General features: G+C 42.8%; 1 protein-coding gene across 1 annotated transcript in view; it reads right to left on the reverse strand.

The window, feature by feature from the left end:
• Positions 1 to 904: 904 nt before the first annotated feature.
• The window catches only part of NEDD9 (neural precursor cell expressed, developmentally down-regulated 9), a 43,410-nt gene continuing 24,239 nt past the window's right edge, over positions 905 to 20,075 (reverse strand). Inside the window, exons 3-7 of the mRNA XM_084872693.1 lie at positions 10,687 to 10,788; positions 10,116 to 10,217; positions 7,766 to 9,013; positions 6,382 to 6,471; positions 905 to 3,460 (exon numbers count right to left, since the gene is read on the reverse strand). Of these exons, the coding sequence (XP_084728819.1) occupies positions 2,951 to 3,460; positions 6,382 to 6,471; positions 7,766 to 9,013; positions 10,116 to 10,217; positions 10,687 to 10,788 (2,052 nt within the window). The 3' untranslated portion in view covers positions 905 to 2,950. The remainder of the gene's footprint in view (positions 3,461 to 6,381; positions 6,472 to 7,765; positions 9,014 to 10,115; positions 10,218 to 10,686; positions 10,789 to 20,075) is intronic.

Consider the following 20,075-nt stretch of genomic DNA (forward strand, 5'->3'; position numbering starts at 1 on the left):
TTTTAAAATTCACTTAATGGAACAGTTAAAAATAACACAACAAATAGGCTTTTCATTATTCCCAACAGCTTCCTTGAGCTCCTTTGTTTACTCCTAGAAGCATTAGCGTGTTGTTTTAAATTTATTTTTATTTATTGATTAGAGAGAGAGAGAGAGAGAAATGGAGAGAAAAAATACACATTGCTTTGTTGTTTCACTCATTTATGCATTCATTGGCTGAATCTTGTATGTGCCCTGACAGGGGATTGAACCCACAACCTTGACCAAGATGATGCTCTAACCAACTGAGCTACTTGGCCAGTGTCTAAGGTTTTATATTTAGGTCTATGATCTATTTGAGTTAATTTTTGTGTGTGATCTAGTTGTTCAAGCATCATTTTTTTCCCAAAACCAATTAATGTTTATAAATGTGGGCAAGTGATACAAGGTATATTTAAATACTTTACCTATAAATCTCAGTAGGATACCTGAGTGAAAGAGCAGTCTAAATAGTAAGAATAATTTCCGTGGTTATAATTCTTTTTTAATCCAATAGTTTATTTAAAATTTTTTCTTTATGTCTATTCCAGAATGAATGGAAAAATTTCCTTTGATTCTAAAACCACATGAATGGTAGCATTCATAGTATAGCAGAAATCATCCTTTCCTTAAAAGTACAGGCTTTCTGGTGAAGAGAAGCCTTACTTAGATATTTGGGTTTGGTAATGTTAACAGATCCCAGATTTTTCTTCAAAGGCAAATACACTCTGAAGTGACAAACGATAAAAATATACACAACTTGATTTTCCTAAAAAATCCAGATCTATGGTATCGATAAAATGACTCTATATTAGGAGTGCCAAGATAAGCCCCTATTTAATTTTTTATAAGGAAATATGAAAAAGAAAACCCAGTGGCTATGAAAACACAGATCTAAACAATTTAATGATTTAAAATAGCTTCTACATACACAATAACAAAGCGAGTATACAGATTGAAGATTTTGGTTTTACAAACATGAAATGTCACCACTTAGAACAAATCTGTCATCTCCTCATGACACATTTACAATGAAATCTTCAAGGACACACTTTTATACTTTTCAAGTGTTGTCGATTTTCAGCAATCCCCTTCCTCCCTACACATTTACTTATCATATCACAATACAACTTTTAATCCTATTTTGGCAGAGCAGAACTTTGAGAAGTACAATAGAGGTTGTTGTGAAAAGCACCTTCTGTGATAAGTTTCACTGATACTGAGATCACACATTCTTCTCTTTCAATCTTGTCCTGTTCCAATGATTTGGTTGTTTAAAACAAGCAAGCTTAATTCTGTTAAAGCATATATTGTAAATAAAAATGTTTTCAAATAGGCTGGAATAAAACCACTAAATAAGAACTGGATTGAAAGACTATAGATAGTGTGCTTCTTTCTTATTTTACATTTTTTATTGATTTGAGAGAGAGGGAAAGAGAGAAATATCAATAAGAAACATTGATCGGCTGCCTTCTGCACTTTCCCCCTCCCCATCTCCCCGTCACTGGGGATCCAGCAGGCAATACAGGCTTGTGCCCTGATCAGAAATTGAACTGGTGACCTCTCAGTGCATGGGATGATACTCAACCAAACTTAGCCACACTAGCCAGGGTGATAGCAGGCTTCTTGACTTGGTAATATGTGAATGCATTTTTTCTCACCAGGCAGGAAGTATTTTATTTGCCCTCTGATGAATCAGGAGGCTTGTGGTGTGTCTGTGCTGTGCCAACACCAGCAGGCGCAAGGGGACAGACTATGGAATGGATGCTGTGCTGAGTGGTGGGCTGTGTATGCAGGATTGTTGTCCAGACAGAGTTGTAAAGATGAAATGGGCTCAGTATAGCTACCCTAAGCATCAAGTCTGCCTTATGGTTTATAGAGGGTGCACTATCAATAAATAAATTCTCTTAGAGTCGGACGTGGCCTAGTGGCTCTAAATTCTGGTGACCAAGGAACTGGCCTGCTTCTCTCAGGCAATGGAGTAGCACCTAAGTGAATGCTGAGAGTCAGAAAGGCCTCTACTTACACCAGCAGACGGAATCATCCTTCTTTTTGTGGATTATTACAGCCTGATGAGTCTTTATCAACTCCTGCTGCAAATAATACGGTTTTTGCAAATCTGAAAACATCATCTAGAAAATCTCACGACAAAATCACTCAAAAACACAGACCATTAAATAGTCCCAAGAAACACGCTCTCTCCTTTTATCGTGCTGTCTTCACAGTGTTGAAACAACCCAATCCTAACTGGGATGTGGCTTCTTACCCCACAGGTCTCTTCCCTCTCCAGCTCCCAGAATATAGGAACTTTGATCACTTTCTGAAACTTTTTCAACCAGAAGTGAGACTGTTTGTAGAAATGTGTCCAAGATAGTCAATTTTGGAAGGGGCTTCAAAAGAAGGAAAAGTTATATCATACCTTGTTATGTGGGAGGGGAGCATTTGCAAATAAACTATCCTTCCCAGACGTGGAAGTGATAGGCTCAAAATAAATTGCTAGTATATGTAGGTATATTACAACCATCTGGTATGTTTTCTAAAAAAAAAATTAAAAAAAATGCAGCATTAGGAGGTGCTTACTAAGGTGCTTCTTAATTCATGTTTGTGAATGGAATGTATCAGACAAACATCTACAAACGAACATGAATACACAGGCACACTCACATGTGTACGTGTTTCTGTACAGTTTATGATCTGGGTGCTTCCATGTTTACACAAGAACCACACACACACACACACACACACACACACACACACACACAAAGTTCCCTCTCTAGCTCCCTGAAGTTCTGAATGTTGTCTAACTCATTAAATGTTAAAATATTTCATTTCCGTATAAAATATATACAAAAATAGATACCATTTACAAAAACCAGATAGTATTTCCAGTTTTCCTTAGGAGCCCACTCAGTCCCCAGGCCCGTCTTTCTTCTCAAAATGTTGCCATCTCCAGCAGAGAGCGCTTGAACTGCAGCGTGTTCTTGGACAAGTCTGTCACCTGGTGCACCATCTCCTGCAAGGCCGTGGTGCTGGGGTAGTTGAGGGCGGCCTTCTTAGTCGCCAAGACTATGGTCTTGAGCTGCTCGCAGAGCTGGTTGCTAGAGTTCATCACTTTATTGCGAATGTCCTGGGCAGCCACCTGCCTGGTCAGCGTGTCTCCGATGAACACCAGTTTGTGCGCGCTCAGGATGACAAACTTGCTGTGCGCCACGAAGATGCGCGGGGGCTGGGCCGAGCTGACGCAGCTGAAGAGCGCGTCGATGGCGTTGAGCAGGGAGATGTAATGGGTCTCGCACTGGTCGTAGTAGAAGCAAAGCAGCTGCCTGTCCTGGGCGCCCACGCTGCTGCTGACGGCGGGGAGGCTCTGCGAGGGCTTCCACTTGGACATGTCGTTTTCCACGGGCTTTGTGATCTCTTGTTCCAACAGCTGGAACTGACTTAGCTGCAAGGAAGACAAAAGCAGATTTCATTGCGGGTAAGGCAGTGTGCTGTAATGGAAATTAACCAAGGTTTGGTGTTCAAAGACAGAGGTTTTAATCCCAGGTGCTTGTTAGATGTGAAGCCTAGGTCAAGTCGCCTTGCTTTCCTAAAGTGTAAAATGTAGAAGCTGAAAAAGGTGATCCCTAAGAAATCCACCAGCTCTGATTTTCTAGGATGGGATGATTGGCCTCCTCTGCCCTTAGACTGAAGGCCGCACAGGGTGGTAAACCCAGCTCTGTTACCTATACCTGTATGAAAGTTCAGTGAGTTAATATTTACAAAGGGCTTAGAATGATGTTTGGCATAGTACAGCCTCTATGTAAATGTTTATAAGTGTTGAGTGGTGCAGGGAAAGCAAAGGTAGGGAATCTCTTTATCAAGTAAATTGCTGACAGGAAAGCCTTGACTCTGTCCTTCAAGATGCTTAGACAAATGACAATCCCTGACCCATTTCTTGGTACAAATGACAACCCATGACCCATTTCTCAGTACATATGATAACTCATGACCCATTGCTAAGATAAATGACACTTCATGACCCACTCCTACTCTTTCTGTCCAGATTTATATATGCCACTTGAGGTTTGATGCATGGATTCGTGCACATTGAAAGGAAATTAATTAGAAGGTGGTCAGCAGGGTGAGACAGGGCGAGATGGGCCAGACACACCCTGGAGCCAACCTCCCGAGGTCCCTCCCTGGCCAGTTGCACCTGGGGCGGTGCAGGAGCTCAAAGGGCATCTGCAGAGTGAGTGGGGTCCCTCTGGCAGGTGGGGCCCCTCAGCCTGGTCTTCGGGGATAGGGCCGAAACTGGCAGTCTGACATTCCCTGAGGGGTCCCAGAGTGTGAGAGGGCACTCTGCAAAGTTGCTGTCACTTGGCAGCTCCTGCATTGAGCATCTGTCCCCTGGTGGTCAGTGTGCACCATACCTACAAGCCAGGGGGCTGGTCGGCCAGTCACTTGTGCTACAGGAAAGACTAATGCACATAACTATATATGTACTATGGAAAAGAACATCTCTAAGAAAATCTGAATGCTAATTGTGCATCATAACAGTTCCACAGAGAGCTGTTGAAAGAAAACGACAGCCACAGAGTCAGACTGAACAAGTGTTAGCTTTCTTCCTTCTCCTATTACAACCCCCAGATGGTGTATTACTTAAGTTGCAGCTATCCCACCGACTCTCAAGAGAGACTGTCTTTTGCAGGTAAGGACTCTCTGTAACCTGAGCTTAGGACTCAGTCAATCTTTCACCAGGAGGTAGAGCAGGGATAACCTCGCCCGCTCCTTCCCCGAGAAACACACAGTGAGCTTTACTTTTCTACAGAATCTGTTTTCTTCTTAGAAATTACTATGGTCTCAATAAGTTACCTAAAGTCCTGCAGTCTTACTTGAATTAATGCCAAAACGAACATAAACAGAAATAGGGTGTTGCTTCAGGATACTGAATTTATGCTTTTGAAAATATGTCTATAAATACATCATCTTGTTAGATAGAGGGCTGAGGGATTTCTCGTTTTATAGAGAAATCACTGAAGTTTAGAGGGATTAAATGACTTGTCTAAGGGCTCGCGGCTGGTTAGTCAGAAAGGAAGGAATAGAACTCCGGTTTCCTGAGTGCAATTGCCATTTCATGTCTCTACATGCCATTCTATTTATTTATTTATTTATTTATTTATTTATTTATTTATTTATTTTTAATGATTTAAGCTGTGTTTACATGTTTATTTACTTTAAAAAATATATTTTATTGATTTTTTACAGAGAGGAAGAGAGAGGGATAGAGAGTTAGAAACATCGATGAGAGAGAATCATCCATCAGCTGCCTCTTGCACACCCCCTACTGGGGATGTGCCCGCAACCAAGGTACATGCCCTTGACCGGAATCGAACCAGGGACCTTTCAGTCCGCAGGCTGACGCTCTATCCACTGAGCCAAACCGGTTTCGGCTACATGCCATTCTATTTAATCTAAAAAGGGGCTTATAAACCCTCAGTTGGTTCCTCTTTATTTTTATGCCCTTGCACTAGCAATACCCATAATTATCTGCCCCACTCAAACTCTACTTTTGAATGACTCTGTCTTGCCCAAAGTCCTTAGTAAATGGACTTGGGCATATTTTGAAAATGTTGGATTCTGCCCTCCTACCCTTTGATTTGAGCAATAGCAGCCAACCCAGAGGCTTGTGTTGTAGGGGAGAGATAGGTAGATAGGGAAATAGATTGATAGACAGACAGACAGACTGATAGACAGAGATAAACTAATCAGATTCTTTTTTTAGGAATTTGATGAAACACAGCAGCAGTCGACTAGGTAAGATGAAAAGCCATTTACAGAAAAAGTTGTGAGTGGCCATTTATGCGTTCTATAAAGTTATAGGGGAGCCAAATGAGCACATAAGAAGGGGAAACTATAAGAAAATATGGAAGAAGGAAGCAAACTTAAATAGAAGCAAAGGAAGTACAAGAAGGAGAAAAAATTTACACTTCCAAATGCAAAGTTATTACAAAGTCTCATTGGACTTGGGCATATATCTTCACTTTCTGTTCCAGAATTTCCCTGACTAGAGAGCCTTTTTGCATGGGCTAGCTTGAGTGGGTCTTGTTCATTGAGATCAACAGCCTTAACCCAAACAGTCCTAATATGTTAGATGTACAGGCTTAGCCTGGAAAAATTGTTGTTTGGATGTAATCCAGGTATACCAGCTGGATTACTAAGAGCATAAACCTTCTCTTTGTTCTTATACCCTATTATATGCCTTGGGGCTTATTTATACTAAAGTGTGCTGGAAGGATCAAAATCCTGATCTTTTGAAGTTATACCTTTCTTATTAAGCAGGAAATCTTTTCAATACCAAGTGGTTTTTGTCCTGATTGAACTTACCTGATGATGTTCCAGCTGCATCTTGTTCTGTTTGATGATATTTTCTTTTTCCAGCAGCTCCTTCTGTTGCCTTTCAAACTCCTCTTTACCCTATTATTTTTCAACATAAAGAAAACATTACATCACCACTATGATTCACTTATGTTAACAATTTCATTGACAAATGCGTAGGTACTGTTTCATTTTCCACTGCCTTGGTAATTTCCCACAAGCCCAATTAGACTCCATGAATCCTAGACAGGGATGATGTGCTTCTCGGCCAGAGCTCCACAGTAACTGTGTTAAGTTAGAGCTACATGTAGGGTGCCACCTTCTCGGTTCCACTTTACCGTTTTCAGAGAGCTATTCATGATCCCCTTCAAATTCCCTTATCCAGTACTATTTCTTAGGTTTCTTTTCTAATAGACTATACTTGAACCCATTAACCTCCTAACCCAGGTTTAAACGTGGTCACGTTGCACTTCTAATTTCTTTGAATCATCTACAACTCTACACCATAATAATATTTCTCACTATGCAGAATTAGAAAACCAGCCCTTTCCTTAGCACTAGGTGTGGCTCAGTGTTTCCTTCCCCAGTATCCTGCACTCAAGGGAATTGTAGCTAAACACTATAGCTCTTAGGAAAATCTTTGGCTCTTAGTCAAATGAAAAGAATGGCAGAGTACGATAGTAGGCTAAATGCTAAATAATGGATCTTGGTAGAATGTTTTAATTCCCCAAAGTGAAAGGGCAAGTTATCAAGACCCCAGGTCAACTTGGTGGGATTTCCACCTGTAGGAGGCAGACTTTGACTGCCCAATTTCCCATATACAGGTTATGTTCTAGATCAACTGGCAAATGCCCAGTGGTCTTCAAGGTAAGTCTGAGATGAGATTAAATTTTCTGTAAGTAATCGCACACACACAGAAGATATTATGGAATCTTAGAAATTCTCTAGTGCAGAGGCTTTCAATTATTTTTTTTTCTTAACAGTTAAACTCCCTGCCCCACCTTTTAAAAAATAAAATATAATATTGAACTATATCATAAAAGGCAAATAGAAATGGTGCTGGTATGATTCTCCAAGGGCCCACTCTCTAGCTAGGGAGTCTCTTCTATCAGTAGAATCAAATACAACCTTGTGCTTCAAATGAGGACAATAAGACCCAGGGAGGTTACATACATTCGTCATACAATTAGTGTCAGCGGAAGGTCTCAAGCCAAGGACTCTAGACTATCAGGCCAGTGTTCTTCCCTATGTACATTGCTTCCAGTTAGTGAACCGTTTGGATTAGCATTAGTCATGTTCTCTCCTCTGGTAGTCTAGACTGCCATCTTCACAGGCCTTACTTCTGGGCTCCCTGAATGTGACTATAGGTAGATAAGGAATCTGGTTGCTTTACCTGTAGGTGGACATAATCATAATCATCCATCCAACTCCTTTCAGAGCCATCACTGCTGCTACAGTCAGCTACGGGCTGATCCTTGCTCAGGTGTGGGGGCAACGCCTTGTTGAGGGTCTGGGCCTTGTGGTCTCCAGGATGCAGCAGCTGCATCTGGGGTCCAGCATGGGGGTACTCAGTGGAGTTCATGATGCTCTCAGGCCCATTCTTCACATGAGAGCTGCCGGGGCCCGGTCTAAAGAGGGCTTCTGCATTGGTGTTGATGGTTGTGGTGAGCTGCTTGGCATCATCAGGCACTGATTTTGCCACCATCACAAAGCGGTCCAGATCATCACACTTGTTTTGGGGCTTGTTGACCGCCAGGATATTCAGGGACCAGCTACATTCATTTAAGTCATGGCTGGTTTGGCTCAGAATCTGGTGGGAGTCTTCCACTCTCTGCAGCTCCCGCTTCATTTTGTTATAGAGGATGAGTTCCGGGAGGCAGGAAGCATTTGCTACAGCGCCCTTGGCAAAATGCAGGTAGTCCCTCAAGAACAACTCCACCTTGTCCACTGCCGTGCGTATCTCATTGATGTGCCGCTCCATGTATCCGTAGCACCTCCAGTCCGTGGTCGTGACCAGCGCCATTAGGCTGGAGACGCCCATCTCCAGGGTCTGCTGGAGCCGATGGAGCCTCTCAATGGCTGTGTCCGGATCCAGTAAGAGCCTTTTGTCCTGAGAGGGGGAGGCTGACAGTGAGGACTCCTTGGAGGTGGTGGAGGACGTGGACATGTTACTCCTGGTGCTGCCTGTGCTGGAGAAGGATAGCCGGTTGATTCCATCCACCACGTCCTGAGCGCTCCTGGCGTCCGCTGGGTTGTGCAGAGGGACATCGTAAACACCATCTCTTTCTTCAGGGTTTGCTTTCTCACTGGTTTCTGCTGGTGGTCCCAGAAACTGTACCCCTCGAGGGACATCATACGCATCGTTCTGAGTGGCCCCTGACGGTCTCAGCTGTGAGGGCGGGTGTTTCAGGGAAATGCTTGGGTGTCTTTGTGCTACCAGTTCTGCAGCTCCCGTAGCATCACAGTTATATTTCATGTGAAGGTCATTCCCCACCAGTTTGGTACTGGCCGGGGGGATGTCATATACACCCTCAGGTCTGACATCTGGCCTTACAGCTTGTCTCATTGGAGGGGGGAAATCATACTCCTTTTCCCTGAGCCCTGCTTCATCTCGGCAAGCAGAGGGTGGAATGGCATATACCTGGAAAGTAAGTAGAAACCGAAGCTAGTATTTGTTGAGCTGGCTCATGTGAACCTGGGGAAACAACTGCATATTAAAATGAAGGCCTGGCCCTGGCCAGTGTTGCTCAGTGGTAGGAGTGTCAGCCCCATGCACCAAATGGTCCAGGTTTGATTCCTGGTCAAGGGCAAGTACCTGGATTGCAGGTTTGATCCTGGGCCCTGGTTGGGGCATGTGTGGTAGACAACCAATCAGTGTTTTTCTCTCATATCAATGTTTCTCTCTCTCTTTCTCTCCTCTCCTTCCCCTCCCCACAAACCCTCCCTTTTAGTTTCTCTAAAAATAAATAGAAAAAATATCCATGAGTTAGGATTAACAACAATAACAACAAAAGAAAAAGGCCTGGATTCTCAGTCCTGTTTACTGCCTCCTCTTTTTCCACCCCCACCCACTAATGAGAGGTATTTCCAAGGCCCCACTCTGCTCCCACTTCCTTCATCCTTCCCCTGGCCCCAGTGCTGCCTGTTACGTGTGCTCTGCTGGCTGAGTTGCTCTCTCTGGGCCCCAGCCTTGGAGGATTCAGGCTGAGGGGCAGATTATGCATGAACACACTGCACTAGGGTGTCCGAAGACCTCAGGTCTCTCCCTGGGTCTACCAGCTGTGTGATACTTCATAAGTCACTGGGGTGTTTTGAGACATATGTCCCTCATCTGTAAAATAAGGACAACTGTACTTCTCGTGTAGGCCTCCTCCTGAGGGTAGCAGAGTGAATCAAATTCATTAACACATATACATGGACACAGTGCGCTGTGACACCTTATCTACATATGAGATATATTAACGGTAATTGCTTGCCAAACTGAATGAATGATTTTACCTTCTTATTGACTCTCCTTATTGACTACCCCATATTTAGTGGGGGCGGGGGGAAGGGGGGAACACACTCTAAATGTGGAATCCATAGGGTTATCCTTAATTATTGCTTTTCCTTCCTCACTTTCTCCTTCTCTCCCATCCTTTCACTCTCTCATAGAGACTAGTTTTTCTTTTGGTTTTCCTTCCTACTTCATTCCAGTAAATAAACACACACACATTTTTGCTGCTCTGTAGGAGCTCACTTACCCCTTTAGTAGGAGGGATGTCATAGACCCCTTGAGGTTTCATCTCTCCCACTGGAATGGAAAACACCTGGCCTTTCACCGATGACGGAGGGATATCATATACCTGAAAATAAATACCTGAGTTTATGGATGTCTTATACTTGTCATTTTTTATGCATTAAGCTTTGAACTGTGGATTTATTTACCAGCTTATGTACATCCTTCATCTTTTACAGCATTCTATGTATCGTGGAGTTAGTGAAAAAATTTTTTAATTTCTTATTTTTTTACTTAGATTGAATGTAAAAATGATCGTAAGTGGAATATCTACACTGTCTGTACTTTAAAGTGTATTGATATTATATACTTCCTGAAATAAAATGATAAGCAATAAAAGCTTTGTCAGATAAAAGCCTAGGATTTCCTGATAAAGCAAATCCAGAAAATATAATTTAATAAATGTTGGCTCCTGAATAGGCAAATCAAGCTTCATATGAAATGTACATAATTTGTAATTTTCCTTTCCCATGTAGTGCTGAAGGAATGCCACCCGCAGTGCTCCTGTCCCACGGGGACCATGGGCCGGTACGTACCCCTTGAGCGGCATGGGAAGGAGGGATGTCGTAGATGTCCTTTTGGTATCTGGATGGGTACTCGTACACATAGCCATGGCCTGTCCTCACCGGGGTTACCACCTGTGGGCGAGAAGACACAGAAGTGTAAGATTCCAGGCCCAGGTCCTAAGTGAACCTCCCAGCCTCCTCATCGGACACTCTTCCCTCATTGCCCCCATCAAAAGGAAGGAAAGAAGGAAGGAAGGAAGGCAGGCCCCAAAGAAACAGAAAAGAGAGAAAAGGAAGGAGACAAGGGGACATGAGGCCAATAAACTTCAATTCCTCTTGAATCCCCATGAAGAACAAGTCCCTGAAATATCTCTTTCCCCCTTCCCCATGGTAACAAAATCATCTCAAAGCTGGTCAGATAAAGACTCAATTCCCAAAATGTGCTTGAAGGGAGAATCACTTTTAAGTTACGAATCTAGGGCCTAGATTATTGCTTTGGAGCCTCAGAAGCAGGGCATAGTGGAAAAAAAAAGAAAAATTAAGGCTCTGAAACTATTTGTAAAATGAATAATGCAAATTGAGTTCAGCCACTTAAAATTCCTCTCATGCCTTCCCCGGGACGCCTCTTCATCTGCCATTATTATGATTATAACTAAAATTCCACAGGTCACTAGAGTACTTTCACGAAACCAATGCTCACACAGAGCTGCCTTTAGAAGCCTCCAGTAGCCTTCAATCTAATGTGGGAAACAAATTAAATACTGAGTCGGGGAGTCCTAGGAGCAGAGCGCGGGTCTGTAATCATTTCCCCATTTCCATCAGGGAGGCAAATACCGCAGACAGTATCCAAGCCCACGGGCCGGCAGAAGTCAACTCCACTCATCACAAACCCGGCACCGGGAGCCGATGTCAGTCACACCAATTGCACCCAACAGGCTTGTGTTTTCATATCTACATACTTCATTGTGTCCTAAGTACAGACAGAGAAATTATTTGAACTCAAACTTGTTTTGAAATGCATTTAATCCTCCAAAGGCTTCTAAATTGCTAGGGTCTTATTTCTGCCTAACCTCTTCCCCCGAATGACTAACGGCGCCCATCTCGCTATTGCCCATGGAATTTTTGAGAACAGATCTTGCAAACTAGGAGGAGTTGATTGTTCCCTAAGAGATCGTCATCTTTTATCCTCTCTCTAATATGAAAACTCTGGCGTCAGGCTGCCTGCAAGCGATGTGAAAAATGCTCATGTCTGTCTTGTGCTGGAAAGGGTGGAACTCAGCCAAATGCACCAACACTCTTCTCCCCAGCGGCTCTAAAATGCCCCGGTTCAGTTTGGTTTTAAATCCCTGATGCTTGAGGCTGATTGCTTCTTGCAATGAAGGTAAATGAGATTAGAATGCAGTCACCACTCCATCAAATCTCTCCACTGCCTTCAGTTAAAAAAAAAAAAAAAAAAAAAAGAACCTGTTGCTTTAAGGTTTGTTGGCACAGAGCACACAGAACCATTCTATCGAGTAGCCACTGTGTTGTGCAGAGTAAACCTTTTTAAAGCAGGATGCCCTTTGCTCAAGAAAAACACACTGTTCCCAATGCCTATATATATATATATATATATATATATATATATATATCACTGTTGTTGATGAGAGGAATAAAGTATCTTCTCTTTGTCCTTTTTCATCAGCTCCTCTATTTATAGCTCTCTATTTTGGCTGTATAGTAGCACACGCTCACAACGCAGCCTTTGTTCATTCTAAAAGTTTCTAATAGTAGATTCTATCCAAGGCTGCCAAGTCAGCCATGCTGCTAATAGAAAACCAAGGCCGGTTATGCGGAACAGCTTCATCTTCGGGTTAAGAAGGGAGAGGGGTGGGTGGTGTTGGGATCTGAAAATAACGCTTGGAGAAATGTAAACACAGGGCATGACCTCAGGAAGGCGGGGCATGGACAAGGCTTTTCCTTGCCTTTGTGGAGCTTCCCTGGCAAAGCATTAATGCTTCCCAGTATTTAACAGCTCGCTTCCTGACAAATGTCACGGAACCCCAGCCTCTCTCATTCTCATTTAGAGGATGCCTGTGGTCATCTGTTTTTTTTTTGAAAAACTTTGTACTCCAAACCAGCCATTTTTCTTGTTTATGCCTTAAAAGAAACAGATGGTGCAAACCACAGGGGGATAAAGCCAACAAAATACAACCTCCCCGTTTCCAGCATTCCCGACGACGTTACCATCTAATTCACATTGGCCCACAAATGGCTTTTACATGGGACCGGCGTTTGCATCTGGTCAGACACAGCCAGGGAGCACAGCAGTGCACTCTGACGCCTGAAAGAACGTGGAGCTGGAAATGGACTTGTGGGCACTCTCCACCCCTGACCATCGCTTGGGCCGCTTTCCTGCCAATTGATTGTGTGTTCTCTCCTCAGGGGAAAGTGCTGACTGTTCTGTACCTTACAAAGTACCCAGTTTTGTGGTCCACCAGGCCTCTTCTTCCTGCTTGACGTAGTACACAAAAACCTTCCTACTGTCCCCAAGTTACTGAACCCAGCCTACGAGGAACACCACGGTCTAGCAAGAGGGACAGAGGTTTTGGAAGAATTCTCCAGAGCCATTGCCAGCCAGGTTCTGGTGGAACTGCCACACAAAGGGCATTTTAAGCTAGTTTTTTCAATGAAACCCAGTTATGTTTTCATTCCCTCACCCCCTCCCTTGCCCCGTTCTTCCTTTCTGCATTCCTTTCCTTCTATGTATTTATTTATAATTACAAGAGCTCAGACTTAGAAATGACCAAACTGACCTCCCGGTTCATTAGTGTTGCCACCAAAGGGCTAAGTTGTGGGATTCCCGGGCTCTATGGCTGACGCCACTGCAACTGCTTTCCTGATCACCCTGGAAGAGGACTGGCATTTCCCAAGGGTGGGTTTCCTGTCCCGATGAGGAACCTGACCTTCCTCAGAGGTCAGTACCATTCTCATCAGCTATCGAAGGAGTCTGAGGGAGGACACTGAGGAGAGCTATGAGGCAGAGAAGAAGGGCTGACCATAGACATTTAGAACAGGGGGAGTCCGTTTAATAAATCTCCACCCTCCCTGGCAGGGCAGGATTAACAGCTCAAAGACTCGGTTGTGTCAGCTTTCTCACTAATTGGCTTGCCTAAAAACAAGCAACCAGGCAGGCCCCACACTTTGATGTGTTTTATTTATACAATTTTGGGCCTCAGATCCTGGGCAGCACGAGCTTTTTTTAGAGATGCTTTAAATTCTTCCACACCTCCTAATTTTGAGAGCTGTGCATGCTGAAAATTTAAAGGAGTTATCTTTGGGGTAGCAGCCAGATGTAGGGAACCCTGGAAACTAACCCATGTGGGAATCAGTGAGTTGGAATAGAGGCGCTAGGGGTCTGTCATTCATGTCTCCACATGTGGTTCAGCTGCGCTTGCACCTGGCCTGCTGCTTAGACACCTGTGGGACTGAGCAGATAGAGTGAAGGGAGAAGCAAGCTGAGATTCTGTGCAGGGGAGATAGGCGTGACACCTACGGAAAAGAGGCAGCTATTCCTTAGTTCCAGTCAACTGCCATCCTGAGAAAATACCACCTGTGTTCCCAGAGCTTGCAAGTTCCAGAAGAAACCAGAAATCTGGGTTTTTAGGTGAAATCTGATTTTAGAAATTGGCTCAAATATTTCAAACAGCACCTTGGCCAAGCTAAGCATACCTCTGACCCCCTAGCCTTCACTGGTGTGTTGCTGCCCTTCTCCTTCAGCACCTTGAGAGCCACTGAGGACAGGTGGACAGCTCTTCACTGAGTCCTTGCCTCGGCAAGACTCTGCTTTTAATACACATCCTGCCTTCACACCTCTGCGCCTTTACTCATGCTGTGTTTTTGTCCAAGATGCTCTTCTTCCTATTCTCAGATTCAAATTTCATGCAATTTTCAAGACCAGGTTGGGTGTCTCTCTCCCATGAAGCCTTTCCCAGACAGATACAGTAAGTATCTCCCTCTGGCACTCCAGGAGCATGTCATCCATGCATATCTGATGGTACTTATCACTTGTGGCTTGACTGTTTTAGTGCCTCACCTCAGCATTGTGGGGACAGAGATCATTCTTCTTCATTTTTTAAAAGAAGGTTTTTGAGTTTTTTTTAAATTGATTTTTAGAGAGAGTGGAAGGGAGAAGGAGAGAGAACCATCTAGGTGAGAGTGGAACATAGACTGGCTACCTCTTACATGGGCCCTGCCAAGGATCAAGCCCGCAACCCGGGCATATGTACTGATTGAGAACTGAACCAGCAACACCCAGGTGCAGGGGATTGTGCCCAAGCAAGCACTGAGCAACACCAGCCAGGCCATTCTTATTTAATTTATTGATTTTTAAGAGAAAGAGCGAGGAAAATGGAAGAGAGAAAGAAACATTGATTTGTTGTTCTACTTAATTATGTATTCATTGGTTGATTCTTATATGTGCCCTGACTAGGGATTGAGTCACAACCTTGATATATCAGGACAACGCTCTAACCAGCCTGGGCCTCTTCTTCATTTGTATATAAACAGCAGGGCCCTGCACTGTGTCTTGAATATAGCAGATCTTAAGTAACGTACTGACTGAATGTATTAACTTTTCTTAGCAAGATGATACAGATCTAGAGAGGATACTAAGCAAGGTCTGCCTGTATAGGATAAGACTGGTTTCCAGATAAGTTAAGCTTTAGGTTGGTGGGGTCCAAGGGACAAAGGGGTAGAACTGTGTCTTATCAGCCATGCATGGCAGCTTCAGCAAGTGAGGGAGTGGAGTGACTGTTAGATAAAGCTGAGAAATCAGAACCCATGGGAAAATGATCACCTGCATGCACTGCATCTGGTGCAAACCACTATTAGAGGCCAACTCGGGCCACTAGGTGGTTTCTTTTTCCCAAATTTAGAGCTGCATGTGACACAAACACCTGTGTTCCTTTCAGCCACAAGCCAGAAACATATGGGGGAGCTGTGCAAAAGAGAAACAAAAACAAACTCTGCTTTTTACCTTAACATCAGAAGGAAAATACAATAGAAAGGAATAGGAGTCAAACTTTCTCTAGTTGTGAGAATATGCGACAGGCCTGTGCCATGGGAAGCTGTGCAGCAGGGGCCATGGCCCCATTGGGCCTTTAGCTCATCAAAAGGAGTAGGTCTGACTAGGGGAGTGATTGAGAACATCAGCTGGACTCAGACAGAGCTGGATATAAACCCTTTCTCTACCACTTACTAGCTATGAGGACATGACCAAGGTATTTGTTCATTCTAAGCTATTTCCTCATTATCAGTAAAATGATAATAAAATACTTATAGAATATTATGAGCATTAAATGAGATCAAGTCCATAAAGTACTCAGCATAGAGTAAACCCTTAAGCTTTAGTTCTTTTTAATATAATTATTATCTAGACTGACCTATTTTTACCTATGGACTTAAAACTGTGAACTAGATAATTTAGGTCAAACATTCTAAAGGAGATAGCTTAAGAAAATGAGAAAAAGATATTAAAAATCTTCCTAATAGCATCAAAGAGTTAAGAGATAGTAAAGAATTACCGGGTCCAAATTTGGAAGTAGAGAAGGAATTCATAGAGGTAAGCCCAAATTTTGAGGTTGCATTTTCCTTGAGGAAATCTGCTGACCTGAAACTGCGGTCTCCGATGCTACATTGTGTTTTTTATAGCTGGGTGAGGGGGGTATGAATGTTAGGTAGTGGCTTACCAAGGTAGAGACCTCGATAACCATGCCCCACTTTGGATTGGGAACTTAGGGCTGCATATCAAAGTAAAGATTAACTGAACTTGCCCTTGCATAGGCTGAGACTAAGTTTTAATCATGAGGGTTGGCAAGAATATCTCAATGTCTGAAATTAGAAATTCGTACGCCCATGAGGCTGAAAAAGGGAAATAAAATCCATCCTCAAAGTAGAGAATATCTTTATAAGATTTCTTAAATGATTTCTGTAAATATCTAAAAAAAATACAATGTCTAACACATAGTCAAAGATAGCCAGGAATGCAGGAGACAAGACTGAGAAACAAGACAAACAACAGCCTATTCTTGCTTTCTTCCTAATATGATGAGGATGTTGTTTGTGTCTTAGTGATAGATTTGAAGACCATTTGCTTCAAAATGTTTCATGATTAAACCATGGGAGAAAAAATTTAGTTGTTCTTAAATTTAAGTGAGATAGAAAGAAATTAATCTTCACAAATGCATGAAGTGTTCTTAGTGAGGTCTTCAAGACAATGGGAATTTTAAATCAAAGCAAAAAATGATGAGACTTTGGCCTTTGATAACCATCAGTAGCTTTACTTGGGTTACTGTTTTACTTGGTCATATCAGTGTTGCCATTGTCACATTTATCACCATACCAGCCTAAGACACTCCAGTGGAAAACCCCAGGAGAAAACATGCTTTATAAGGCTTAGAGATAAAGATGTTTATCCAAGAGAAAGATGGCAAGGTCCAAAACCCAGGGCACTTTATTGAATTTCTCTTCAGATAAGGCCTTTTCAATGGAAGATCACAAGCTGGCTTTGTCAAGAGAATCTCACCAAGAAGTAGGGCACGTACCTATCTGAATATCTAAAAGCAAGGTACTTACCATGAGATACCTTGTGATCACGTGGGATCACTTGTACCAAGTCGTCTTAGGGGCTCCTTTCCTTGGGCATCACCCTGCCTCCTTAAAGAAGACTGGTGGGGGTCTGGGATTGGGGCACCTCAGCAGCAAAGGCCCTGAGTTTAGGAGATCTTCAGCTTCTCAACTGCATGCTGACAATTCAGTGGAGCGCTGAGGGAAGTGGGAAGGGAGCAGGTATGCCATTCATGAAGTCAGATCCCCCTTGCCCCCCCAAATGCTGCAAAAGCTCATTCTTAGGGTTTCTGGTCCAGCCATGTCTGCTGTGCGTTTTTCTGATGCCAGCCTACTTATCACAACTTCTTATTTCTCCCCTCCAATACTTATCAGAGAGAGAGAGAGAGAGAGAGAGAGAGAGAGAGAGAGAGAGAGATCAAGCCTTGATAATTGACCAAGGAAGTGTTCCCATGAATGTGTGTGACTAGTTCCTGGTGTTTGGCCCCCAGGATACTCAAGAGCTAGGCAACCCAGGTGGTGCTCAGGAAATATAATGAATAATTGATGACAAGTTAAAAAGTGCCACTGTGCCATACTGATCACAGTACATATTTATAACCTTACCATTAACAACAGTACTTAAAATTGTCAGAATTCAAAGTGGGCTTCACTGGCTAGCAGAATCTATTTGCATTTTTCTTGGCATATGTAGAAAGTAAAATTAGATTGCTTCCTGTCTATCTCTAATCCCCCCCACATTCCCTGTTTTACTTAGAATTTTATACTTTATTTATTTATTTTTATCTCTGAGTTTCATGCATTAATAAGAGTATTTAGACTTCTAAAACTGCCTGTTGGAAAGGACTCATTTCTCTTAAATGCCCTTAAAAAGCATTAACAGAACCACACAATATAATAACCTCTTTGTCTTCAAGCCCAAGAACGATGTGACCCTTTCCCTTTAAAGAAAACCATAGGAAAATAAACATCCCTATTATCACTGCCTGCTCATTAGAACTTGGATCCAATATTCAGAAACTGCAAAGTTATAGAAGGTTGTCTATTTAAAATCCAAGATTACTAGTTGCTTTTTCTATGACCAGAGAAAAAGCCACATGTTTCCTACACTGGATTTATTAATTCTTTGTAAACTCTCCCTGCCCAGCCTGGGTGTAGCAGTGAGCTCATTTATTTACTTGCATAGCAACAATATAATGAAAACTGGGTCTGGCCACCTTCACGGGCCATGGCCATGGTTAACCCTTCCTAATGCTTATCTTGTACTCATCAAGATTTTTCTCTCTGTTTTGGGGAAGCAATTTACTTTACTTTAAAGACATTTTAACGTTTGGGTTTATGCTAGAACTATGCCTTTTGCTAGACACATCTAAATTACAGTCAATCTCTTTTTCAAACGAGGAAAAGTAACAACTGAAAGCTCAAAAGTGGAACGGGGCTATTGGGTCACTTTCATTTGACACAGCATTTGGGCTGCGAACCACTCAATGGAAACAGTGCCCTGATTGTTAAGGCCCTAGCACGTCTCCCCTGCTGCTTTCAGGAAGCTCTTTGTGTAGTGAGTGCTAAAGCAATATTTAGTTATGGAGTGACCAAGCGCCAAAGAGCAGTTAGAAGCTCTTTAATGTGAAAGGACGTGATGGGAAATGACGTCTGGGTTCCTAAGTAGTTAGGTCTTTCTCTGGACAAAGCCTAATACAGCCCGTGACAGTTGGATATATTAAAGCTGTTTTTTAAATATCCCATGAACCAGAATGTTCTTTGAATGAAAACTAGAAAAGGCAAAAGCATCTGGGTTCTTTTGATGTCCAAATAAATTCAACAGGACACTAAACACTAAATCTAGATTTTTGAAGTGGATTTTAAAGAGATGCCCTAAAGGGGATATAATTATGGAAAGAAATCAAGGAATGAAAATGTCTGAACCCAAATGCCCATGGGTATTGTTCCTTCCTTAAATAGGAGACCCCCCCATGGCTCAACTGGGAGGAAAGACAGGCTGGCTGATGGAGCAAACTGACCACGTGGCAGAGTTCGGTGCCAGTTGTGAAGGGGGCTGACCCAGGGTTGTTGCTTCAAGAAACATCAGACCCACCAAGCGCTTCTGCCAAGCCAAGAGGATTAAAGAGGAAAATGGGCAGAAAATAATGAGTTCCAGTATGAAGTACTCTCTTAGCTTTTTGTAACAAAGAAGAGAGAAGCCGGTCTGCCAACTCTTCTCCCTGGCTTAGCATACCCGAGGCTCCCTCTCTATGTTCCTGCTCCTTACTGAAATGGTTCTGTCTTCAAAAGGAGACTGTGGTTTCTAGGAAGGTGGATTGAATCCTAAAGGAAGAGTAAGGAGGATTTGCCAACACTTTGGGGTCAACTGAAATTTACATCAACACCTGAGTGTCTTTTGTTTAAAAATCTTGAGTCCAGGTAATTCCATTAAACTTTTCAAACAACTCTGTGAAAGAATCAGATAAGGATATTTGGATCATAAAATTTTAGCAAAGACCATTAAAGACAACCCAGCCTTATCCCCCATTTCACAGTTGAGGGAGCTAAGGTTCAGAGAGGTTATTCAGCTCATTAATGACAGAGGAGGGAATGAGAACCTTGGTTAGCTGGGCCCACAGAATGTCCTGTTGCTTACACTCATAAGACATGTTAAAAATTTACTACTCTTCTAATTTCATAAACACTCCCAAAGAAAGTTACTTCCTTATATGAGAAAAACTTAAGATCTGGGTATCTTATTTTTGGGGGTGCCCCCTTTACTGGCAAGCCCATTCTGGGAGATTTAACTATGCCTGGTTAAATGAAGTTTC

The sequence above is a fragment of the Pipistrellus hanaki genome (assembly GCF_964339955.1).
Source record: "Pipistrellus hanaki genome assembly, chromosome: 2".
NCBI lineage: Eukaryota > Metazoa > Chordata > Mammalia > Chiroptera > Vespertilionidae > Pipistrellus > Pipistrellus hanaki.